Below are 26,405 nucleotides of genomic sequence, written 5' to 3'. Positions count from 1 at the left end.
GTTTAATTGGAATCCTAGGCCAGGAAAGGCGGAAACTGGTAGATCCCAGAGTGCACTGGAGAGCCAGGCTAATCTCTTACCAAAATACTGACAAGTAAGAGACCTGTCTCAGAAACAAACAGCAACAGAAGTGAGCAGCAAAGGAACTGAAGCTCTCTGTAAGGGATCGAGTATGCATCCCACCAGTACATCATCTGCCTAGAGTCCTCCAGTGAAAGGCTGGAGTGTGGCTCAGTGGTAGAGTACCTGCCTAGAATCCCCCAGTGAGGGGTTGGGGTGTGGCTCAGTGGTAGAGCCCCTGTCTAGAATCCCCCAGTGAGGGGCTGGGGTGTGGCTCAGTGGTAGAGCCCCTGTCTAGAATCCCCCAGTGAGGGGCTGGGGTGTGGCTCAGTGGTAGAGCCCCTGTCTAGAATCCCCCAGTGAGGGGCTGGGGTGTGGCTCAGTGGTAGAGCCCCTGTCTAGAATCCCCCAGTGAGGGGCTGGGGTGTGGCTCAGTGGTAGAGCCCCTGTCTAGAATCCCCCAGTGAGGGGCTGGGGTGTGGCTCAGTGGTAGAGCCCCTGTCTAGAATCCCCCAGTGAGGAGCTGGTGTGTGGCTCAGTGGTAGAGCACCTGCCTAGAATCCCCCAGTGAGGGGCTGGGGTCATTGCTCAGCAGTGGAACACTTGCATAGATTCTTCCAATGATGGATTTCACAAAGCCCAGGGATTACTCTTCAGAAATTGAAAAACAAATAAATGAAAACCACAATAGAACTAAATAAAACACAACAACCACAGAGCAGTTGAAGTCAGGATGAGAGTTTCAGATCAAATTTGAGTCAATGGAAGTCCTGAATGGAATGGTAGACATTACTAAGGTAAAGGTAGATAGGCCTTAGTGCATCATCTCATCTTTTCCTACAAGTTTATATTTGATTCAAAATTAAATGGTGTTTGTTATGCTGCATTTGTCCAGTTTCCCTTTTTTAAAAAAAAGATTTTTATCTCTCTCTCTCTCTCTCTCTCTGTGTGTGTATGTGTGTGTGTGTGTGTGTGTGTGTGTGTGTGTGTGTGTGTGTCTGTGGGTGCCTACAAGTGGGTGCAGATGCCCATGAAGGTCAGAAGAAAGTGTCAAATCTCCTAGAGTTGGAGTTACAGGTAGTTGTGAGCCACTCAATTTTAGCTCCTCTGCAAGATCAGCAAGTGCTCTTAACCACCAAGCCATCTCTTGAGCCCTTATTCTTCTTTTGAGAGTCAGGTGGCATAGAAGGCTTTGGCTAGGTCTCTCTCTCTCTCTCTCTCTCTCTCTCTCTCTCTCTCTCTCTCTCTCTCTCCCTCTCATAGATATATATACATGGTCCTTTCTGCTTCCTTCATCATGTAGCCTAAAAGCACAAGCATGTAAATGCAAATGTGTCACCTAACCATGGTGACAGAGCCACCAAGCAGGGGCTGTCAAACTGCGGTGATCTGCCTGGAAGTAACAACAAGAATTGCTTATGATTAGGGAAGCTCTTTCCAGGTAGGAGAAAAGGTGGGTGATGCTCACAGGATGAGTGCCTGACCAAGCATGGAGCTGTGTGATAACAGGGCATCTCCCGCCTCTGTCAATCAGGGCCTCACCCACACAGGGAGAATGCTATCTCCCGCAAACATAAGGCTTCTTCTATCGCTGCAGTTATAAACCCAGAAGAAAAGCGAACAATGCCAGGTGGATGTTTTCCCAAAATCCTTTCTAGAAGACCAGAGGGTAGAACCTTCCACTCAAAAAAAAAAAAGTTTCTTAACCCAAGCCACACTGCTTTCAACTTGTGAACACAACTGAACAAGAGAGGCCACCCACTGCCAGGTGTGCTTGTTCTAAAGACAGTGTTAGTGACAAATTATATAACCAACCCGATCACAGAAACCCACAAGATGATGCCTGGTCGCAGGTAGGGTGTTAGTCAGTTTTCTGGCAATAAAATGCATATCTTTTTCTATACACATGGAAAGAAAAGGTCTACTTTGGTTCACAGCTTTAGAAATTCTAGTCCATGATTCTGTTTAATCAACTTTATAAAATGTGTGATAATCACTAGATAAGGTAGGACATATCCATAAGTTCCAACACTAGGGAAACTGAGGCAGGAGGCACATGAGTTCAAGGCCAGCCTGGGCTATATAGTAAGACTCTGTCTCAACAAAAGAACAAAAACAATCAAGGTTGGAGAAGTAGCTCATCAATAGAGTCCCTGCCTAGAATCCCCCAGTGAGGGGCTGGGGTGTGGCTCAGTAGTAGAGCCCCTGCCTAGAATTCCCTAGTGAGGATCTGGGGTGGGGCTCAGAGCAGAGTACTAGTCTAGACTCTTCCCTGTGAGAAGTTGAAGGCATGGTACAGCAAAGTTTTAGATTTCATCCTCAGCACCATAGAAAGAATGAAAAGAAATTAAAATTACGATAAAACAGCATGAAAGATCATAGTTTAGCTGTCTGAAGGGTTGAGCTCACCAGCACAGAATGCTGTACAGCAATTGCTACTGTCTCCAGCACTCCACTCACCTTCACTGAACTTTGGTGCTCATTAATTGGTAAATCTCCATCCTCACCCAACTCCTGGTTGTGCAAGTGTCATTTCAGGGGTCACTATGAGTAGAAAACGAGGCTCAATGGACATCTTAGACATCTGGGGCACACTGCCAACTCAGAAGATTAAAAAGTAAAGATGAGAGAGAGAAAGGCCATTCGTGGAAAAGGACTGTCCAGGAAGAAAAACTAAAAGCAAAATCACACACACACGCACACACACGCACACACACACACACTATCACCATCCTGCAGGGAATAAGAAAACATATTGCTTCCATTAAGTCAAGACAATATGTTACAGGAGGGAACTTTTGGGGAATTAAAAAAAAAAGACTACTGGGAACTAACGTTATGAGAGCAGGAAATGTTTAAGACAGTGGTAGAGAGGGGAACAAAAAGAAAATGAAGGAAAAAGCAAAGGAAGCAGAGGAAAAGGACGTTTCAAAGTTAGTGATTCTCAATCCTCCTAATGCTGTGGCCCTTTAATACAGTTCCTCATGTTGTGGTGACTCCCAACCATAAAATTATTTTCATTGCTACTTCATAACTGTAATTTTGCTACTGTTATGAATCATAATGTAAATATCTGATATGCAGTGTACCTGATATGTGACCCCCTAAAGAGGTCACGACCCACAGGTTGAGAACCTCTGAGCTAAGACATCCAAGGCTGAAACAACAGCAGACAAGGAAGAAGGGAAGGAAAAACACATAAGGAGACAGTATTCTAGTTTGCTATCTGTTGCTGTGATAAGACATTCTGACCAAAAAAAAAAAAAAAAAAAAAAAAAAAAAAATTCCTGAGGAGGAAGGAGCTGGCTTTATACTTCCAGGTCACAGTTCACTGTTGAGGGATCCTGGGAGGGAATTTGAGAGATGAACCTGAAGTAAACCGTGGAGGAACACTGTGCTGACTCACGCCACGGCTTGTGTATGGCTAACTTTCTTATATTGTCCAGGAGCACCTGCCTAGGGACTGTGCCTCTCACCATGGGCTGAGCCCTTGTGCAGCAATTAACACCCAAAACAGATCTTTCACGGGCATGGTCGCAGGCCAGGCTAATCTGGGCTCTCCATCCCTTGAGGCGCTCCAGTCAGAAGCTCATGGGCTGGGTTGAGTTGAGGTGTAATCTCTCATATGTGGGGAAAGACACAAATAGAGGGGGGACTCCTGGGGGTGTTGGGAGGGCAAAAGAGGAGAGGGGAAGGTGAGAAGAGTCCTAGGGCAGTGACTATCACCAAAATATATTATTTACGTGTACGAAAATGGTATAATGAAACCCATTCCTCCATACAGTTAATACATATTAATAAAAACACGCAAACGAACCAATTAGGTGTGTTGATGGACACCTGTGTCCCAGTGCTCAGGAGGCAGAGAGAGGAGACCAGGTGTTCCAGGGCAGACTGAGTTTCAGAGTGAGAATCCTCAAAACCAAAACAATCAACCTGATACAGTCAACATTCCTGTCATTCCAGCGCTTGAGAGACAGGAGGATCACTATGAGTATGAGGGTTTCCTGGAGTACAGGATAAAACCCTGTCTGAGAGGGGAAAAAGTTTAGGGACTGGAGAGCTGATTCAGTGGTTAAGGGCCCTTGCTGCTCTTTCAGAGGACCTAAGTTTGCAACACCCACACCCAGGGCATCTGAAGCTTTTCTCGGGCCTAACAGGGGTCCCTACAGTGTGGACATATGTGTATGCACACACACATACACACAAATGAAAATAAAATTCACTGTTTTTTTTTAAATCTGAAGACTGATTTTTAAAAAGTTAAAGTGCTTGCCACACACCCATGAAGAGCAGAGTTGGGCTCCCCAGAAGCTCAATATGGTGGCCCTGGTGGTCTACCTGCAATTTGACACCGAAAGGCAGAGGCAGGTAATCCCTGAAGTAAACTAACGAGATGAGACATATCAACCAGCTTAGCTTTGGGTTTGACAGAGAGACCCTGCCTCAATAAATAAGGTGAGAGTAGAGGGAGATCTCTCACAGCAATCTTGAGCCTATACATGCATGCGCAAGCATGTGCATGCACACACACACACACACACACACACACACACACACACACTACATATGTGCTGCCTTAGAGATTCCATGGATATGATAAAACTATCTGATCAAAAGAAACACATGGATGAAAGGGCTTATTTCAGCTTATAGCTCTTGTGAAGGGACTCTGGAGGCAGGAACCTGGAGGCAGGAACCTGGAGGCAGGAACCTGGAGGAATGCTGCTTACTGGCTTGCCTCTCATGCTTGTTGAGCCTGCTTTCTTATACCATCCAGGACCACCTGCCTGGGGGTGGCACCGTCCACCATGGATTGAACTCTCCCCCCATCAATCACTAATTAGGAAAACATCTTACACAGGCATTTTTCCTCGGTAAGATACTTTCTTCCCAGATATGTCTAGGTTTGTGTCAAGTTAACAAAACTCAAGTAGCGTGTGTGTGTGTGTGTGTGTGTGTGTGTGTGTGTGGTGTAAGCATACATGAAAAATGGACAAGAAAAAGTAACCTAAAGTTATACTGGGGCCAGTCTTCTGGATTAAACCTGACCTGTACCAGTTCATGTGTGTAACATTCAAAGATCTAGGGAGAAAATGATTCTACAAGCTTCCAGAGAGGAAGAAGGGGGGAGGGCGTGCAAAAGATCAGGGATTAAAATATCTTTGATTCCTCTTTAAAACACACACACACGCACGCACGCACGCGCGCGCACACACACACACGCACACACAGCAGAAAGAAAATATCAGAGCAAAGCCACTAAAATTCTTAAAGTGACATTTAACTCTACCACACCACCTATCACACAGAAGACAGGGAGAACGACATCTTTATGCTGCATCTCAAATGATTTTCTCTGCCTCGAAGTCTTTCTCTCAGGAAGCTTCTAGAGGTGGTGCTTTACCTGTATAAGCACACTAGTGGAGAAGAAGACAGGCATGGGGTGAAGCATTGGAGAGGAGGCAGGAAACTACCAGAAGGACAGGGGAAGGAGCTCCAAATGACAGTGGTGCAGAGACCAACTCTGTGGCCAGGTATTTGGAACTTCTGGTAAACTTACTTAGGTGTCACTTCTTCTAGGTGTCTCCTCCAATTCTCTCTGTCTACCACTGAGCCACACCCCAGCCCCTCACTGGGGGATCCTAGGCAGGGGCCCTACCACTGAGCCACACCCCAGCCCCTCACTGGGGGATTCTAGGCAGGGGCTCTACCACTGAGCCACACCCCCTCCCCTCACTGGGAGATTCTAGGTAGGGGCTCTACCACTGAGCCACACCCCAGCCCCTCACTGGGGGATTCTAGGCAGGGGCTCTACCACTGAGCCACACCCCCTCCCCTCACTGGGAGATTCTAGGTAGGGGCTCTACCACTGAGCCACACCCCAGCCCCTCACTGGGGGATTCTAGGCAGGTGCTCTACCCCTGAACCATACCCCAGCCCCTCACTGGGGGATTCTAGGCAGGGGCTCTACCCCTGAGCCACACCCCAGCCCCTCACTGGGGGATTCTAGGCAGGGGCTCTACCACTGAGCCACAACCCAGTCCTCACTGGGGGATTCTAGGCAGGGGCTCTACTGCTTATCTGTATTCCAAGATCTTTTATACTTTGCAAATTTTTAAGACTATCTTGCCTAGGCTGATTATCAACTCAGTAGGTAATGTGTTATTAAACTTGCAATCCTCCTTCCTCGGTTTCTCTTGTTCCTGGAGTCTTCCCTAGGCCTCTCCTAGGTCTGATTCCCTCGACATGGCTAACGAACGTTTGACATGGAATCAGAACTGTGTGGGTGTATCAAGAGAACTATTTTAAGGAGGAAGATGCTCTCAGTACCAAATGGTATGAGGTCAGGGAGCAGAAACTGCATCCGACGAGGAGAAAGCATTGACTAGTTTTGCTTGAGTGATCTGGTGTGATGGATCAAGCACAGGAATTGCACACAACTTGAATTTAACGTATCACAGATATGGGGTAAGGTAGTCTGTCAGTTTCTCAAAAAGATGAACAAAGCCATTGAAGGTTAATACACAGTGTCAGTGCACAACCTGAATGAAGAATGACCTTACGTAAAAATAAAACAGTCTGGGCTGGAGAGATAGGCCATCGGGTAAAGGCACCTTCTGGCAGGCCTGACAACCTGAGTTCCATCCCTGGGAGTCCCAGGCTGGGAGGAGAGAACCAGTTTCTTAGGTTTCCTCTGATTTCAAATACTCATTATCATGTGTGCATGTCACCTCTAAAAAAATCAAATATAATTAAAAATTTTAAATCAGGGTTGGAGAGATGGCTCAGCAGTAATGAACACTGGCCACTCTTCCAGAGGACCTGAGTTCAAGTCCCAGGGCCCTCTAACCATCTATAACTACAGTCCTAGGGGATTTGATGCCCTCTTCTAGCCTCTGAGGCCTGAGGTACAAACATGGTGCATAGATATGCATACAGTGGAACCATCAATAGACATGAAGTAAATAAATTTTAAAAGAAAAAAATTAAACACTTTAACATGGGCTGTGTATCCCCTCCCATATTCACTTACGGCCTGAGACCAGCTAACTTCACGACGGACCACTCAGACCTCCTTACAATGATGTCTGTAGACACATTTATAATAAAAACAGAAGTGATTACATTTAACACCGCAGGGAGGAAGTGAAAAAAGCAGAATATTCACCTGTTTGCATTATCAGATCTTACCTACATTAAGTCGACACTTAGAAGGAAGAAAGTATGAATGAATTCGTCTCTGGTTAGTATCTGTTTTTCAGTTATATTTGCTTTTTGATATGTCTCCATTTCCTTACAAAGAATATTTATTCCTTTAATATCAGAAAACAATTATTAGTCTGGAAGAAATAGAGAATGTTTTAATCAAATTTGAACAGACGTTAAATGAGAGTAACGCCAAGAATCTTGAAGAACTAAACTTGAAGTGAAAAAAAAATGCTTCTAAGGTCAAGAGAACGTTCTGTGATGGTGAAAACTATGGTGGACACAGAAGGCCATGGGTACAGACCTGCAGCTACCAAACAACAGCTAAAAACAGACAGTATTCGGGAGCCATGACAAAGCAGCAGTCATTGTGGGAGATTTGAAAATATCATTATCTCAGATTCTTAACATACATCCAGCTCAGGGTTTATCTAAGCAAGCACACACACAACTGGTGCTCAGCTGGAATTTAGCATTGTTATTATAGTGTGTGGGGTTATTAAATATACGGCATCTACACAAGAGCAGATATGAAGAATGTCTGACTAAAACAAACACAACAGAGAGGGTACTGAATTCTGTGAAAGGAAAAATGTGTTTGTAGAGTGGAGAAAATATGGGAACTAGAAGCCAGAAATGATAAGAGAGAAACGGTATTCGTATAGTCGACTCTGGTCCCCTGGGTCATTGAGGTCAATAAAGGATGATAAACAGGAATTAACCTTATGGTCTGACTCAATCAAACACTTCTCTCCTTTTTTTCTTCTCTAGTAAAGATTATTTGTTAGTTCGAAAATTTACTTTGTTTTTTTTTTAAATTATGTGTATGTCTGCATGTGTGCATGTGGGTATGTGCACATGAGTGCAGGTGCACACAGAGGCCAGAAGAGGGCATCAGATCCCCTGGAACTGGAGCTCAAGTCCTCTGGAAGAGCAGCAAGTGCTCTTTACCACTATGCCATTATACCAACCCCTCCACTAGCTTTATCTAGGCCTGAAACACCACCCAAAGCAGCACCTTCAGAAACAGGCACAAGAACGGGTTATTTCATCCAGGGATTCTAAACTATGATCCCCACGCTCTCACCCACAAAATGACCACCATGACCATAAGACATAAAGTTTCCTATACTGGTATACTGGCATATGCCTGTCACCCCAAGACTTGGGAGGTAGAAGCAGGAGGATCAGTGGTTCAAGGTCATCCTTAGATACATAGTTTGAGGAAAACTTGGGCTACATGAGACCTTGTCAAGAAAAGAAGAAAGGAAGGAAGGAAGGAAGGAAAGAAGGAAGGAAGGAAGGGAGGGAGGGAAGAAGGGAATGAGGGAAGGAAAAAGAGAGGAAGGGAGGGAGGGAGGGAAGGAAAGAGTAAAGGGAGAAAACTATAGTACTAAAATCTATTCAGTGATCAATTCATATGCATTAAATGATAACCCAGAGGAGACAGATTACTGAGCCCAGGAGCACAGCTCACCAAGTCTTTGGGGATCATCCAGCAGTTCTGAAGTATCCCTGAGGGAAACTCCCTGCTTCTAGGCTGATTCAGACCCTGTCTCCTGGAGATCAGGCTACGGAAAAGACCAAAGAGAGCTCATCTTCTTTCAAACCCTAGAGCACCTTGTGGGGTAATCTCTCTACTCAGCGCAAGAGGCTTAGGCACCCCTAATCCTATGAACACTTGGAAGATTATCCTCCTGGGCCTTCAGTAGGCTCACTCTGCAGTTGTCACGTCTGTCCTGAGCTCAGAGGGATTTCTCCCTGTGGTGGGCACATTGTGAGCAGATACAAGAGCGTGATTATCAGTGCCTATGTCTGCACACCTGATCAATGTACTTTTGTATGATGTTGTCTCAGGACATCCTATGAGTTTTGTAATCATACCAAAATTCTTGCTTGCCTTCTATTTTAATCAACCCACTGTCTCTAGGTGCACTGAATTCAAAAGGTCTTTTGACCTGACACGGCTCATTTTCACTTGCCACCGTTTTAGGCTCAGTGACCCAGTGGGGGAATTCTAAAACAAAATGTGTTCTTAACAGAGACACACACACACACAGTCACACAGAACCACACACACAAAGTCACACAGAATCACACAGACACAGACATACTTACAGACATACACGCATGGGGTGGGGGGTGTTCAGGCCAGAGATGAATATTAAGGTGGAATGTCTTCAGCCTTCACCTTTTCATTTTGAGAGCTCCCCACTCACTGAACTGGAAGCTTACTGATTCAGCTAGGCTAACTGGTCAGTAAGCTCCAGGGATTCTCCTGCCTCCACCAGCCTTGGGGTTATGGGTGCACACCACTAAGCCTTGCATACAGGCAGAATCTAGGGATCAAACTCAAGTCTTCAACTTTTCATAGCAAGCACTGAACCATCTCACCAGTTCTAAGGACAATTTTGTTGTTGTTGGAAAAGGTGGAGTCGGAAGAATTTAGACCTTCCTCTTTGTGTTCTTTTGGTGACATGAAAGGGAAATTAATAGATCCAAGCTGAGGATCTATCCACTCTTGTTTGGTTGGTTTTCTTTTGTTGTTTAGGTAAGGTCTCACTATGTAGCCCAGGCCGAGAAAAACTTACCATTTAGCCCAACTTTGTCTAAAACACACGATCCTCCTCCCTCAGGCTCCCAAGTGCTAGGATTAGAGGTATCATGGGCCATCATGATTAACTCCGGTAACTTTATTTATCCATTTATTTAATTTTGCACCTGTGTGTGCACTTGTTGTGTGTGCACAAATGCACTTGCCCACATATGTGAATGTGTGTGGAGGCCATAGGACTCCTCACAGTATCATTCCTCAGGTATCATTCCTCAGGAGCTGGACACTTTGTTTTTTGAGACAGGGTCTCTTACTGCCTTAGCACACACTGATTGGGTGAAGCTGGGTGGACACTGAGCCCCAGAGACCTGCCTGTCTCTGCCTCTGCAATGTTAGCACCACAAGCACGTGTCAACATGCCACACATGGCTTTTTAAAGACATGGACTCTGAGAAATCAAAATAAGGTCTTCACGCTTGTGGGGAAGGCACTCTACCTACTAATATTTCTCCCCAATGGACATCCACCTAGTAATTTTATAAGAGCCTGTTCTAACTCCATGTTGTTGTTGTTGTTGTTGCTGTTGTGATAAAACACCTTGAAGACCAAAAAGCAATTTAGGAGAAGACAGTTTATTTGGCTCACTATTCAAGATTAGAGGGCTAGTCACATCTTACCCGCAGTCAAGAGAGGAAGCAGGTTTGATTGTTTGATTGTTCTCATTTGACCTTTTCTCCTGACTTATATAGTTCAGGATCCCTTTCTTAGGGAATGAGGCCACCTGCAATGGGCTGGACCCTCCTAATTAACAATCAAGACAATGCCCCATAAATATACCCATGCGCCAACCTGATCTAGATAATAGACTCTCTTACCAGCTGATTCTAGTTTGTATCAAGCAGACAGTTAAAACCAGCAAGCACAGATCCACTGAGGACCCAAATAGTCATGTACCCATGTTTGCCAGGACTCTCCCTTCCTCCCATATGCTCCAGGGAGCAAGAGACATGGACACCAGCATGGTTCCCTTGGGAACACAAGTGGCATTTCTTTCCTGCTGGCACGGAGTCCTGCAGGCAGACTGTCCTCCCCCGTACCTTCGTCACTGTTGTCATCCACCAGGATGATCTCTTTCAGCAGGTGTGTGGGTGTGTGATTGACAGCACTGTGGACTGACCGCAGGATCACAGACAGGGCCTCATTCACGAAGATGAAGATGATGGATATCTGGGGCAACTCCTTGGAGTATTTGAGCTCCTTGCACCTGGGGAAGGGAGAACAGGAAGGCTGTCAGAGAAAGCAGGACAGCACTCGAGAGGCTGGAGAGATGGCTCAGAGGTTAAAGGCACTGCTCTTGCTGAAGACCAAGGTTCTGGTTCTACACCCGGAGCTACTCCCAAGTGCCTGCAACTTCAGTTCAAGGGGGATCTGATGCCATCTCTTAGCGTCCACGGACACCTGCATTCATGTGGCTCACACACAGGCCCCTCAGGAACACAAATGCATACATATGAAATGAAACTTTAAGAAAATTAATAGAAAAGGAACGCACACAAGATGTGGCTGAACACAGAAGATTCTAGCTAATTTCTTACCAGGTTTTGACAAGGCAAGAAACCATCACTCTCCCTTAGTGCCTGTCTGTCTGTCTGTCTGTCTGTCTCTTCGACAAGGCCTCTGGTATCCCAGGCTGACCTCAGACTCACCGCGAAGCCGAGGATAACATTGCACTACTGGCCTTCCTCCCTGTCTTCCCTCCCTGGTGCTACCATTGCAGCTCTGTACCACCAGACTCAGATTACATGCCGTGGGGCTGCAGCTAGGTCTCAGTGGACCGCAGGAGCACTTTACCAACTGTGCTGTGTGTCTGACCTTCCTGCAGTCTTCTTTTCTAAGAATTGGGAAATAAACCCAAGCAATGAAGAGTTAAAAGATCCCACCTACATCACCCAAATTTATCGCTCCAAAGGAAAAAGCAAACACCAATATGGGGCACACATCCACCTATACCCTCCTGCCTAACATCCAGGCTTCTGTGCTGTTATAGTGGGAATCTGAAAAGTCCCCACAGACGAATGTCTTGAGAGGTTTATTTGAAAAACAAGCCACAGTTTGGGGACAGATGGCTTAATTGGTAAAGTCCTTGCCATGCAGACATGCGGACCTGACTCCAATGTCCAGAACCCACATAAAGGAAAAAAAAAAGTTTGGTGTGGTGGTCCATGCTTATAATCCCAGTGCTGGGAAGCAGAGGCAGGAAGTTCCCTGGGGTTCATCGACTATTCAAACTACCTACTTGGTGAGTTCCAGCTAGTACGAAACCCTCTTTGAAAAACAAACTAACTGACTAACTAAGGGCTGGGAAGGTGCTCACTTGCAGTACAAGCCTGAGGACTGGAATCCATGTAAAGGCCTGCTGAGCATGGCAGTGCACCTGTAATTCCAGGCATGGATGGCGAAGGCAGAGAATCTCCAGAGTAAGTAGTCAAGAGAGACTAGCTGCATTGGCAAGCTCTGGGATTGATTGAGAGAGCCTGCCTCAGTGAATAAAGTGGAAGAGTAAGGGAGGATGATTCCTGACATTGGACCTCCACATGGATGTACATGTATGTGCAACCATACACACATGAACCCACACACATCTGATTATGCACACACACACACACACACACACACACACATATACCCTACACACACTGGAGGATGACTTACTAGCACTGTCTGCTCCTATAGAAGAGCCAGGTTCGATTACCAGCAGCACCATGTGAACATAGAACTGTCTATCGTTCTACTTCTATGGAATCTGACACCTCTCTGGTCTTTAAGAGCATCGGGCATGCATGTGGTGCACAGACATCCACGGAGACAAAAACATGCACTCACATAATGAAACTTTAAAATCAAATAGGAAATAAAATAAACAAGACAGACAACACCCTAGAAATAATAGCTGGCCTCTACTTGTACATGTGAATGCATGCATGCACACACACACATGCGTGCTCGCGCGCGCGCACACACACACACGTACATACACAAAAGGAGTACAAAGATCCAACTCATCCTGCTTCCAGGAGATGGCGCGGGGCATAGACGGAAGGGTGGAGGACTTGAACAAAGGAAATGAGACAAAGGGATAGAGTGGGAGGGACATACTGGGGAGGGAGGGCGAACTACGTCTGTTTCTTTATGCTGAACAGCTTGGGCTGTGTCAGGCCGCATGAATCACACTGGCAATTTTCAGAAGAGAATAAAGTTTTCTTACGATATACACCCCTGCCTCCTGAGGAGAATGTTCAGGGATTCATGGATCACACAGCCTTATTTTTGCTATGGCTCCATAAATCCACTGCTGAGGGACGCAGGAGGGATACGAATGGCCATTCATTGATAGGCTTGTGAGCTGTTGGCGGAAGCCATCTCATTGACTGAGTGGTGATCCAAGAAATGAGGGCCTCTCAGGACTTACTCTTGCATGCTCAGCCTGGGAGTCTGGCAGCTTGGCAGCTGCTCCATCTCAGCCCATTACTCCCCATCCTGAAGATGAGGGACCACGGAGCTCATGCCTAGCTGAGCTTACTTCTTTGGTCCTGTTTGACTTCATTTTTAATTTTTATATTATTTTTGATACAGGGTCTCCTGCCACTCAGGTGGCCAGAGTTGAACTTGAATGTCCAACCTTCCTGCCTCTACCTCTCCAGCGCTAGGGTTAGAGGTGGCACTGTCATACCTTGTTTGTGTAGTGCTGGGAATGGTACCTCGGGCTTTGGGCATGCTGGGCAAGCATTCTACCAACTGAGCCACTTCCCCAGGGCTGGTCTGTTATTTTAACAGCCTCCAGTCCTTGCAGGCAAAAAGGAAAAGACAGAGCACTCTCTGTATTGAGCCATCTCTACCCATGAGCAGTGGAGTCTGGTTCTACTCCAGGATGGAGTTCATTGATGTTAACTTGATTGGATCTGGGATATACTAAGAGACATTCTGCTGGGCAGATGCTTCCCCAGAGCTGGCTTCCCCTTCTACAACAGCCTGGATATAGAGAACTCCAATGGGAAAGCATCACTGTGTGCGTTCCTTTATGCCTTGATAGCAAGTGCATCTATGCCGGGCCACTGTGGCAGCAACCACCCTTCACTGACGTCAGCTTCTTCAGCCTTCTAATATGGCTCCCTATGAATCCCCCAGTACTTCACCATTCAGACTACAGAGACATCGAGTCTCATGGTTTGAGCTGTTACCATTTCCTAGTTAGGGAGACCCAGATAGTATAAGAGAGGAGAAAGACAACAGAGAGCAAGTAAGCAGGCAAAGATACATGTATTTATTCTCTTACTGCTCTTAACTATGGATGTGATGCCTTAAGTCCCTACAGCAATAGACTGTAACCCTTTCCTCCCCAGAGTTGCTTTCGGTCAGGGTGTTTTATCTCAGCAACAGAAAGGGAACTAGAGGTGATGCTAAATCTAAGACACTAGCATGGGGAATGGAAAACACTTCTCACAAACAGCAAACAGCCCAGAATCCATCCTGGAGTGTGCCAGGTGTAACTTGTACCAACACAGTCTCAGATCTCTTCTCCGAAACAATGTATCTCCTTTTGATAACTAGTCAGTCATCAATAAACAGTCCTTTACGTAAACAGATGGTTGGCAGGGAAGGGATCTGCATTAGTTATTTTTCTATGGCTGTGGTAAAGCATCATGACCAAGGCAACTTGTAAAACAAAGAGTTTATTTTAGGCTTGTGGTTCCAGAGGGTTAGAGTCCATGTTGGCACATCAGTGGTAGCAGGCAGAGGAGGTTGGAGCAGCAAGCTGAGAGGGCTCACATGTGGGACCACAAAACAGCAAGTGGAGAAAGTTGGAAATAGCATGAATCTTTGAAACCTCAAAGCTTACCCCCAGTGACATCCTGCTTCCAGGAAAGCCATTCCTCTTGAGCTTCCTCTAATAGTCACCAACTGGGGATCAAATGTTCACATGTTGGAGACTTAAGGGGGGCCTATTATTCAAATAAGCACAGAGTCTTAAGTGGGAGGTCAATTTTTCTTTTTCTGTTTTTCTTTTTTTTCTTTTTTTCTTTTTTTTACTGATTTTTATTGAGTTCTACATTTTTCTCTGTTCCTCTCCCTGCCTCTCCCCTCCCTTCAAGCCTTTCCCATGGTCCCCATGCTCCCAATTTACTCAGGAGATCTTGCCTTTTTCTACTTCCCATGTAGATTAGATCTATGTATGTCTCTCTTAAGGTCCTCATTGTTATCTAGATTCTCTGGGATTGTGATTTGTAGGCTATTTTCCTTTGCTTTTTGTTTAAAAACCACTTATGAGTGAGTACATGTGTGGGGGGATCAATTTTAATCGATACCCAAGACCTAACGGAGGATCCAGAGAAATTAAAAACTAAGTTTCTCTTCTCAAAAGAAATGGGGTACTCCTGGGTTGAATAGATTACCAATGCGGCTGTTCCCACGGGGAAAGGAAACTAAAGGAAAAATAAAGGGCACAGAAAGAAGCTAAGAGAAGATGTGGAAGAATATAATGAAATGCTGTCCCCTGGAGATGGCCATGGCACTCACGAACTCACGGAACCTGTGACTCCCTGTACAAGATCAAGGTGGGAAACATCCCAGCATAGATTGGGGAGGAGCTCCCAAGTTCCTGCTCCTCCCTGAGGATCTACAGGCTTGCGGTAGGAGGTTGCTGCTGGAGGGAGAGACATTCTCTTTGGTAGTGTAGACACTGGTAGGTTTCTTAAGCCCCTATAATAACCCCTCACCATGCACAAGGAGTGGGTCACAAAAAAGCTAAACAAACAAACAAGACATGAAAATAGGAGATGGATTTGTGGGGGTGGGAAAAGACAGGAATCAGTGGGATTGGGAAAAGAGAAAAGACAAAGGAGTCAGTCAATAAAGGACATTATACACGTGTATGGAATTATCGGACAACAGCAGCAATGAAGAACTTGGCAACAGACTCCTGGAACAGTGCACATTCATTGCCCCTGTCCATTCTGGTTGTGACCCTGAGATGTGACCATCAACTCTGGTAACCACCACCATCTCCTTCCTCTCTTCCCAAGCAAGCCACCGGACTTGGTTCACCTGATACCAAAAATGCCCAGAGTCCCATCACTGATGGTGACCTAGACACAGACTCTCCTTTGAGAGATCACCAGCGCAAACCACAGAAGAAATGGAAGAAAATAGAGTTCTCTAGTGAGTTTTGAGCTTCTTGTTGCAAGACGGAAGAAGTTCTAGAGACAAATGGTGATCTTGCTTCAAAACACAAGGATGTGCACTTAAGCAAGGCAAGATGGTAACTTAACCAGAAGGGAAAAAAAACTAATTCAAGATGGATATGGTGGCACGAAACTGCAACCCCAGTACTTTGGAGGCAAAGGCAGGAGGATAGCTACAAGTTCAAAGTCAGTCTGGGCTATATAGTAAATTCAAGTTCATTCAGGGCTACATAATGAGATCCTGTCTTAAAAGGAAGAAAAGGGGGTGGGAAGTCTGTCTCTCTTCCCCAACCTCTTTGTCTTTCCATTTCTCTGTCTCTTCATCTTCCCCTTCTCCCTCCCTTCCTCCCTCATTCCCTTCTTCCCTCCCTCCCTCCCTCCTTCCCTCTCTCCTCCTCTTTCTATCTCCCTATTGCTCCATCTTTCTCCCTCCCTCCTTTTTAATTCTGTCTGATCTCTTGATCTCTCCTTTCTCTCTGCATCTGTATCTCCACTGTTCATCTCTCTCTCTACCTTCCTCCCTGTTTTTCTCCATCTCTTTATCCCTCCCCCATTATTTCTCATCTTTCTACATCTCTCTATGTCTTTTTCTCCAACTCCATCTTTCCATTTTCACTGTTCTTGCCATCTGTCTCTCAGTCTATCTTATCTCTCTCTTTACACCACCATTTCTCCATCTCTCTCAATTTGCTACTTCCTTTTCTTCTTTCTTTCTCTCTCTCAACACACACACACACACACACAACACATACCACATTGCCTCTCTGTGTGTCATATACACATATACCCTATCCTCTTTCTCTCTCTTTCTACACACACACACACACACACACACACACACACACACACCCTCTTGCTCACCTTCCTCTGAGGAGCCATGACAAGCACACTGCTCTCTACTTTGGGAGAGAGATTTGCAACTGACTGGAGTGTCCTATCTCGTGAAACACTGTCACTGGAACCCCTCCTTCCTCTCAGAGCTTTGGAGCCTCTGACCCACCCCAAGGAATATTCAGAATCACCTTACTAGGGTTACTGTTGCTATAATGCGATTCTCTCCACACTCCTCTGACCTTCGCCAGCTTTCCCTGCCATGCCAGAAACGCTGTAGTCAGCTCCTCTCCACCTCAGCCCCCACAGTGTTCCTTCCTAACAGTTTTCTCTCCTTTCTCCCATGAGACCCTCTTAGACCTCCAATTCCGGGACTGCTCTGGTATTTCCTTCCCTCTGGTAGCCCTTGGTGTGTAGGTCAGTGACTCTTTTCTCTGCTGTGCTAAATTACCTACCGAAAGCAACCTCAGGACAAGGGTGTTTATTTTAATCACATTTCGCTGGCATATTCTCTCATGATGGGGAGGGCATGGCAGGAGGAGCAGAAGGTAGTTGATCAGTTGCACCCACAGCTAGAAAGAGAGAGAGAGGATCACTGGTGCTCAGCTCTCATTCCGGATGGGTATTTCCATCTGAAGGAGCCTACTTAAAACCTCCCTCTCAGTCAGCTCAGAAGAGAAGGTGTGGCAGCAGGAGTGCTTCAGTAGTGTGATGATTAGTTTTAATTGTCAACTCAATACAGCCTGGGATCATCTGGAAAGAGAGTCTCAAGGAAGGATTGTCCAAACAGGGCTGGCCTGCGGGCATGTCTGCGGGAGACTGCCTCGAAGCCATTACTTGATTCGGGAAGACACAGCCCACTGTGGGCAGCACCATCCCCTAGGGTGGGTTCTGAACAGTCTACAATTAGAGAGTGGGCTGACTGGAAGGGATGCATGAATTCATTTCTCTGTGTTCTTGGCTGTGGATACAATGCAACTAGGTGCTGCGGATTCCTGCCTAGGCTTCTCACAGTGATGGGCAGTGACCTGGAATTGGGAGTGAAAATATGAATTTCTTCTGCCTTAAGGTTTGTTGTTGTTGTTGTTGTTGCTTTTGGGCATTTTGGTTTTGTGTGTTTGTTTTTTGTTTTCTAGGTTTCTTTTTATCACGGTGAATGAGACTAGAAGGAAGGCTCTGACTTAATATGTGACTTCGTCCCTTCATGGATTCATGACAGCATGGTGTTATAGGGAGGTGGTGAAAGGGGAGAGGTCAGTCACTGAGGTTCCAGGGAGCTAGACTTTATCTCAGCTCCTTCCCGCATCCTCTTTCTGCTCCCTGCCTGCTGTGATGTGAACCGCTGTGCTCTGTCCACCCTGCAAGCTCTAGTTGACGACTGATACAACCAGAAGCCAACACAGTCCCTTCCTCTCTTTGGTTCTTTCTGTTAGATGTTGGTCACAGTACAGAGAAGGAACTGAACACAGCACCTAGGTTGAGCCCCAACCCTTCTCTCCAGCCCCACCTCTCCTCCCTGCCCAGTCCTATACATAAGTCCTACACCCAGGAATGCTGCCCCTCTGTGCACACAAACTTCGTTTTGCCTAAAATACTCTATCAGTCAATCCACCTATCCCTCCGCCCTTAAGCCCTGACACCTAGCAGGGTTCCTAGTCCTCCATTTTGATTCCCAATGCCTCTCCTTTGCTGTTTTCTATCCCTTCCCACAATCCTCTTCTCGCTCTCTCCGGGGCAACCATCACTCTTTTTCCTTTTTGTTTTCCCAGAACTACATGTGAAACGCAGAAGAAAAACTCTCCCCCGACCCCTTCTGTATTTACCCCAGCTGCTATTCGCTCGATCAAAGGTATCACTTATTTTCCACCACAGTTATGATGTGGGTGACAGCTCTTCCAGGCTTAAAAGACGACTCCGGCACAACCGTGCGCCTGTCTCTCTTGATTTACTAATCAGGGCTCAAATGCTCCACGCTGCTTGGGTCAAGTACATCCCTCAGCCTGGCGGGCGCTCTAGTTACGCTTCTCCCTCCTCATCAAGCCTTTCCTGTATCTTAGAACAGTGTCATTTTTAGCAACAGCAGACTTTGCAAAATGAGACACGGGGTAGAATAACACAGATCCGCGCTGTCCCTTGCTTGGCGCTCTCATTATTGGGGGGTGGGGGAGAAGGCACCCTTTGCAGGGTGGTTTAATTTCCTCTGGAGCTCCATGGTTCCTATCAGAGGAGCCACATACCTCATTAGCTAGGCCTTCTGACAAACGGCCTACTCTGGCACGAGAGCTCCCGGGGTCGGCCCTATCCATCTTGGTGATGCTCTTCTCAGCAATGGAAATTCAGTCCACTCCATCATATGAGTGCTTATCTTAGGATCCAGGGACCCCCAGAGACACTCCAGAAATTAAAGCATGAGGTTACAAGGGTATGCAGTTAGTCTTAGCATCCTGGGGAGGGAATTGGTACCTTTAGATAGCTCAGTTCTGGAGAAGGCTGGGAAGGGTTGAACCAGGACCAAAAGAACACCTCTGCTGGTGCGCAACACCATGCTAAGATCACACAAAGCCCCGTGCCTTCCCTGCCAGCCTGGTTCCTACAAACATTTATTCTGGAATATTCCCCCAAGGTATTTTTATTTTTGGATGGCTCATTTCCTGGTTCCATGGCTACCTAGGAAGTATTTTTCTCTGAATCATAAAGAGCTACTTTTCTAAAGACAGGACAAGCATCTTTAGCCCCCAAATCCAAGAGACCCAACTCTCCTTAGCCATATTAAGGTACAGTGGGAGATTCCAGCATAGGTAAGAAACTTCCACACCTTTATGGGCAGAATTCCTTCCTTTCTCTCTCTCTCTTTCTCTCTCTCTCTCTCTCTCTCTCTTTCTCTTCCTTTCTTCTTTCCTTCCTTCCTCCCTCTCTCTTTTTCTTTTCCTTCTTTCTTTCCTTTCTTCCTCTCTCTTTCTTTTCCTTCCTTCCTTTTCTCCCTCCCTAACTCTCTCTCTTTCTCTCTTTTCCTTCCTTCTTTCCTTCCTTCCCCCGTCTCTTTTTCTTCCTTCCTTCCCCCTTCCTTTCTTTTAATGAAAGGGTGTGGATTTACCTTTATTCTGGGTTCTGACCATAGTTGACACTCTCTCTCATGAAAGAGAATGGGGGACACACACAGGCATACAGTGGGCATGGGGGAATAGCTGCTAGACCCTCAGTTTAGTAGATGGTTCCACTTGGGTCTGATACAGCTGATTTTTATCGTACCAAAGTAAAAAAGAGAGACAAGAAAACCCCTAGAGTTTTATTAAGCAGTGGTCCACAAATAGAATCTGCAAAAATAATTAAGAGTAAATTGATGCAGACAGTTTTAGGTCACAGCTAAGAAAACCTCCACACACTCAAGGCAAGAGAGACGCCCCCAACATTACCAGGAGGCAGCTAACCTGGTACCTTTTGAAACCCAGTGGAAGGAGAGGGGTTGGCCCCGCTGCTGCAGGAGGGCTGGAGGGACAGTGAGAAATGATGCAATCTGGGGAGAACAAACAGCCTGCTTTAAGGCCCAGCCAGCCTCGTACTTGGCCAGCCGGGCTCCTTCCAGAAATGAAGGCCATGACATGAAACTCTCTCTTTTCAGCGGAAGAAAATCTGCCCCTTCTCCGCCACTCCCATGCAATCCAAACCTTTGTAAAGGGTTTGTTGTTTTATTGTTTGATTTGTTTTCCGTTTTCTTTGTCTAGCAAACTCTGGGTTCCACAGTCACCACGACATCAAGGGGGCATGGTGGTGCACACCGGCAATCAGCACTCTAGAGGCAGAGGCAGGAGGATTGGAGTTCAAGGCTATCCTCATTTACATCGTGGGTTCTGAGAGAGAAAACAGAACCAAGAGATAGATGCGTCTCAGATAATCTATGTCAAGGACTGACAACAAACCAAAGGAGAGAATTTATCTGTCAAGGCTGCTGGGATTCTAGTCTCTATCGGATAAAACCATGAGCATCTACCCTCTGAACACACTCTGAGATTAATTTTACACTTAAAAAGCTAAGTTTAGAATTCCAAATATAAGAGAAACTATGAGTATCTACAGATTCTGGATGTCAAAGAATTCCCAAGTTGAAACATAGTAGGCTAATAATAGCGCAGACTCATGCCCCTCAAAGAAAATGAAGATACAGCAAATTACAAATGAAAAATAATTTACAGCAATAGCTGAAGAGAAAACCGCCTTACATCATTTAAAAATGAAAATTCAAGAAGTATAATTAAGACCGGAGACATGGCTGAGCGGTTAACAGCATCCGAGTAAAGTAAGAGCACCAAGTAAAATTCCCAGCTCCCGTATCAGGCAGCTCGCAAACACTGCAACTTCGGTTCCGGGGATCGAATGTCTTCTTCTGCTCTGTGGGCACTGCACTCTCAGGCATGTACATGTGTGCACGTGCACGTGTGCTTGCACACACAGAGATAAATGTTTTTGAAAAAGAATTATTAGCTAAACAGACTAAAACAAAGCAAACAAATGAGCGAGTAGAAGATATAACTAAAAAAAAAACAACCTTGCAGAAGCCGGTCGAACCTCCATGGTCATAAGATGTTCACTGTAAAACAAATACTATTTTGTCTCCAAGTAGAAATTATGTCATTTGCATCATTTCTGTATCGTTTTCTGTCTTTCTCTCTGTGGGTGTCTGTGTGTGTTTGCGCACGCACATGCGTATGAATGTATGTATTGTGGTGTACACGTGTGTATGGAGATGCACACTCATGGGAGCCAGAAGGAAATGTCAGATGTCCAACTTTGTCACCCCCCCCCCCCACCTTCCTGAGTCGTCGTCTCTCACTGAACCCGGGGCTAGGCTCGTGGCCAGCAAGCTCCGGAAATCCTCCTGTCTTCTCCCCACCCCCACATCGCACACACTAGAGTGAAAGGTTTGTGTGCTCACACCCGACATTTTAGGCGGATGCCGGGGATCTGAATTCAGGTGCTCATGCATGCACAGCAAAGACTCGCCCCAACTGAGCCACGCCCCGTGCCTCTGTTCTTACTTTGTGATAATGAGCAATATATCATGGCAAAAATGACTGGGGCAGATGAATTGATGGATGATAAAGGCTCGTTGCAAAATTACAGGGAACTGACATGCTTGACCGAGGTCTCAGACGTTCACATGGCATGACGTAAGTGTCATGAAGAGACACGCCCTGTCACCACCTATCAGCCTCTGTGACCACAGCTAGAGACAGAAATCTGAGTAAACACCAACATGACAGACAGTCCATGCTTGTTGGTGAAGTCGTGGGAGGGGGGCTGAAGAACATAGGCTGTTTTTGCAGAGGACCTGAGTTAGGTTGCAGCATCCAGGTCAGGCAGGTTGCAACCACCTTTTACTTCAGTGCTACAGAATCTGATGCCCTATCCTGGACACACACACACACACACACACACACACACGCACACACACATACACACACGCTAATTTCTCCTTGTCTTTCTGTCTACAAGAATTCTTCCCCTTCCCTCCAAGATGCATTCGCAATACAATCTTTATTCTGCTTAATGATCCAGGACTTGCTGTCTTTCTTCATAAAATGCAGCAGGTTACACCTCAGACAGACTTGGAGTTTGCTGGGAAGACTCAACTCCTCATGTTTTGGGCTGGAAAGGGAGGTAGAGAAACTGTAATAAACACACAGCGCAGGGTCCCTGATGGCAAGACTAAATGTCACGCTTCAGCCCTAACAATTCCTGTCTTTAAAAAACTCTTTCTGGATTACATTTAAGTGGTTGCGTGTGCACATATGTGTGTGTGGACATGCACATGTGCACGTGTGCATATGCACATGTGCACGCACACACATGTATGAGTGTGTGCACACATGTTTGTGCATGTATGTGCACATTCATATGCATGTGTGTATGTGTGTATATGTGTGTGCGTGTATGTGCATATAAGTGTGTATATGTGCATGCACATGTGTGTGCTTGTATGTGTGTATGCACACACATATGTGGTGTGTGTGTGTGTATGTTTGTATATATCCACCACTCCAGCACTGGAATTACAAGCATGCACCCTCACAACTGGCATTTTCTCAACTGGGCTCTGGGGATGTAACACAGGTCCTATGATTGTAAACTGAGCATTCTCTCAACCGAGTTTCATCCTGGCCTGAGAGTAAATCTTAAGCATCCTCCCAAGGCCCATGGGCTGATCATCAGACAAGAGAATGTGGCCAAGGCTGTGCACGCCAAGGCAACCTAGACATGCAAGTGAGTCAGGACCCACAGCTAGGCTAATAGGTTCAACCACCAAACCACCCCTCGTGCCTTAGACTTGCTAGGCAGGTACCATCTCCTGAAGTTTCCAGAACCTTCTAAAACAGCACCACACCAGCTGGAGAGCAAACATTCAAAACAAAAGCCTATGAGACATTTCTGATTCAAACCACTGCGTGAGGACCATCAATCAAAAATGGAAAGCTCTAAAACTTTTGAGATAAAATAAACCTTTTCTTTTTATAAGTCAATTTGCCTCGGGCACTTTCTTACAGTGACAGAAAATTGATTAATACACTATTCTGGTGGCCCATGCCTGCAATGGATTGCAGAGCATTTAGCTTGGGGATGTCAAAGATTTAACGAGGGGCCTGTAATTGTAGGAAAACTAAATCCGCTCCCGGGTACCTGTTATGCCTGGTTGAAGATGCCACATCAGATCATTGGGGAAGAATCTCCTCTTCCCAGGGATGGTGACTTTATTTATTTCTAAATGGTTTTCATTCCACTGGCTTTGCCAATGGGGGAAAAAATCCCAGGAAACGGCACGGAGCAGCTATGTCTCGATTCTGATCACAGATGGGAGATGACTCTCTGTTCCTTCATTTTGAACAGATCAAAGGACGGGCATATCTGCATCATCCACAGACATTAGCTTTGCCATGACATTTGAAAAGCTAGCATCTGTCATGGACCTACAAGGTGCTGAGGATGCAGAATTAACAACACCACCCTCTATGTGTAGCTGGGTGCACATGAGTGCCTCAGCACCCTGGATAGCAGTCAGGCCTTGCCTCCCACCTTGTTTGAGACAATCTCTCTCTCTCTCTCTCTCTCTCTCTCTCTCTCTCTCTCTCTCTCTCTCTCTCTTTAAAAAAGATTTTTTAAAATTTATGTATGTACATATGTGTGTATGGGAGTGAAGGCAGGCATGTGGGCATCCCCGGAGGACAGAAGTGGATCTTAGACCACCTAGAGTTGAGGTTACAGGTGTTTGTGTGCCGCCATATGTGGATGTGGGTAAGCAAACACAGGTCCCCTGCAATAGCAAGAAGTGTTCTTGAATGCTGTGCCACCTCTTCGGGTAAGTGTCTCCTGCACAACGTCATATACGGCAGATTAGCAGGACCACAAGCTTTGGGGGATTCTCCTGCCTCTATTTCCCTTCTCGGTTAGGAGATCTGGGATCACTGTCCTGTCCAACTTTATGTGGGTTCTGGGGATTTGAACTCAGGTCTTCACCCTTGGGTAGCAAGTCCTTTGCTCAAGGAGCCGTAACCCTGGCTCCAGAACTTATTTTTTTCCCTTACTATCTCCTCCTGGAAAAACTTAGAGTTCCCTAAGAGAAATGTGTAAGTCACGATTACGACAACGAAAAGATAAATGCCGTGCAAGGGGTTTGTTCACAGGAGGCTCTGGAAGCTGATTTCTGTTTGGGAGAGATGGATGGGGACCCAGGAAAGTTTGACACAGGAGATAAAATGTGATCTGGACTGTAAAACACTGGTAGGTAACTTCCGGGGCAGGGGATGGCTCGCAAATAGAGAGCTGGGAGAAGGGGGGCTGTCTCCACAGACAAGGAGCTTTGTGCAAAAGCAGGGCAGAAAAAGTACAGAATCTAAACAAGAAATGGGGTTTCAGAGACTGAACGGTACAAGGAAAGGCAATATCACCTCACGGCAGGCAAGATGGCTCTGTAGGTAAAGGCGCTTACCACTAAGTCTGATAGTTTGAGGTCAATCCCTGGGACCCACACATTGGAAGGGGAGAACTAATTCCCGTACATTGTCCTTTGACCTCCACGCATGCTCTATGACACATGCAGGCCCACAAATACATACCACCACACACACACACACACACACAGAGAGAGAGAGAGAGAGAGAGAGAGAGAGAGAGAGAGAGAGAGAAAGAGAGAATAAACTACCAAGTGGAAACAGACACTCCCTGCCTTGTGGTTTCACTTGGAATTGTAGCCTACAGGTTCAAGTTTTGAACATTTGGTTCATAAATGAGGGTTCTATTTTAAAAGGCAGGGTAAGCCTGGGGAGACAGAGCTGAACTAGGTAGGTTAGCATGGGCTGAGGCCCCAGAATCACATCCATACTGGCCACTTCCTCTTTACTCCCTGGTCTATCACAATAGAAATGGTCTCTGTCACACACTTGCTTCGACCTTCCCTGCCAACGTGGATTGAAACCTTGACCAAACTCCCTCTTTGGACTCTGTAGTCACCTGTGTGTACATGCATATATGTGCGCGCTTACACACACACACACACACACACACACACACACTCACACTCACACACACACACACACACAACTTAAAAATAATTTTAAAGGCTCTTAACCACTAAGTCATCTCGTTAGCCCCAATAAGTAGTTTCAAAAGGAGTCCCCCCTAGGTATTCAGTCCCAAGACATAAGCCCCACTGTTTCTACTCCTTCATGCTCGGGAGTCTTTTTACCCAGTCTACCAGCAGGGAAGAGTGCAGGCAGGAAGCATGGCGACACCCCCAGGATGGCTGTGCTGGCGCCTCCCTTCCTAAGGCATTTGACTCCTATCAGATGTGTGGCTCAAAATCTCTGTCACAAGCAATGGCCAAATGACTCCAATGGAAAGCATTTTAGCCATGTGTCTAAAAAAAAAAAAACCTTCTATTTTGCCACTTCATCTAAACGTGCTGGCATAAGAAGGTTGTCACTTCCCTGAACGCTATGCTGCATTGTGAATTCCATATGATCTCAGCTACTTTGGGGTGGGGAGACTGTGGAGAGGGCTCTGGGATTGAAGTGTTTGCTGCATAAGAATACGGACCTGAGTTCAGAACCCCAGCACTCATGTAAAAAGCAAGGCATAACGAGGCATGCCTGTAAACCCAGCACTGGGAAAAGAGACAGGTAAATCCCAGGTGACTGGGGGTGGGGGTGGGGCTCACTGGCCAGTCAGCCCAGCTTGATATGTAAGCCTCAGATTCACTGGAAAAAAAACAAAAAACAAAAAACAAAAAACAAAAACAAAAACAAAAAACAAAAAAAAAACCCAAAAAACAAAAACATGGTCTCAGAAAATATGATGCAAAGCAGTTGAAGAAGACACTCCATACTCATCTCTGGCCTCCACATGTACACACGCATGTGCCCTGTGTCCCTCACACCCAGAGACCTTGTGGTCTTGTGGGAGAAGGGTGACACAGGCCCCAGCAGAGATAATTGGTAAGGAGAAAGCAAGCTTCTGAATCGAAG

At 46.0% G+C, this 26,405-nt stretch overlaps 1 protein-coding gene across 1 annotated transcript in view; it reads right to left on the bottom strand.

The window, feature by feature from the left end:
• Galnt17 (polypeptide N-acetylgalactosaminyltransferase 17) overlaps positions 1-26,405 on the bottom strand; it is a 425,585-nt gene that overhangs the window by 213,184 nt on the left and 185,996 nt on the right. Inside the window, exon 3 of the mRNA XM_048433766.3 lies at positions 10,921-11,087. Coding sequence (XP_048289723.1) covers positions 10,921-11,087 — 167 coding nt within the window. The remainder of the gene's footprint in view (positions 1-10,920; positions 11,088-26,405) is intronic.

Source organism: Myodes glareolus, chromosome 2, assembly GCF_982192425.1.
Source record: "Myodes glareolus chromosome 2, mMyoGla1.1, whole genome shotgun sequence".
NCBI classification, from domain to species: Eukaryota; Metazoa; Chordata; class Mammalia; order Rodentia; family Cricetidae; genus Myodes; species Myodes glareolus.
Note: the sequence above shows the minus strand (reverse complement) of the source record. Positions and strands in the feature narration are given on the sequence as shown.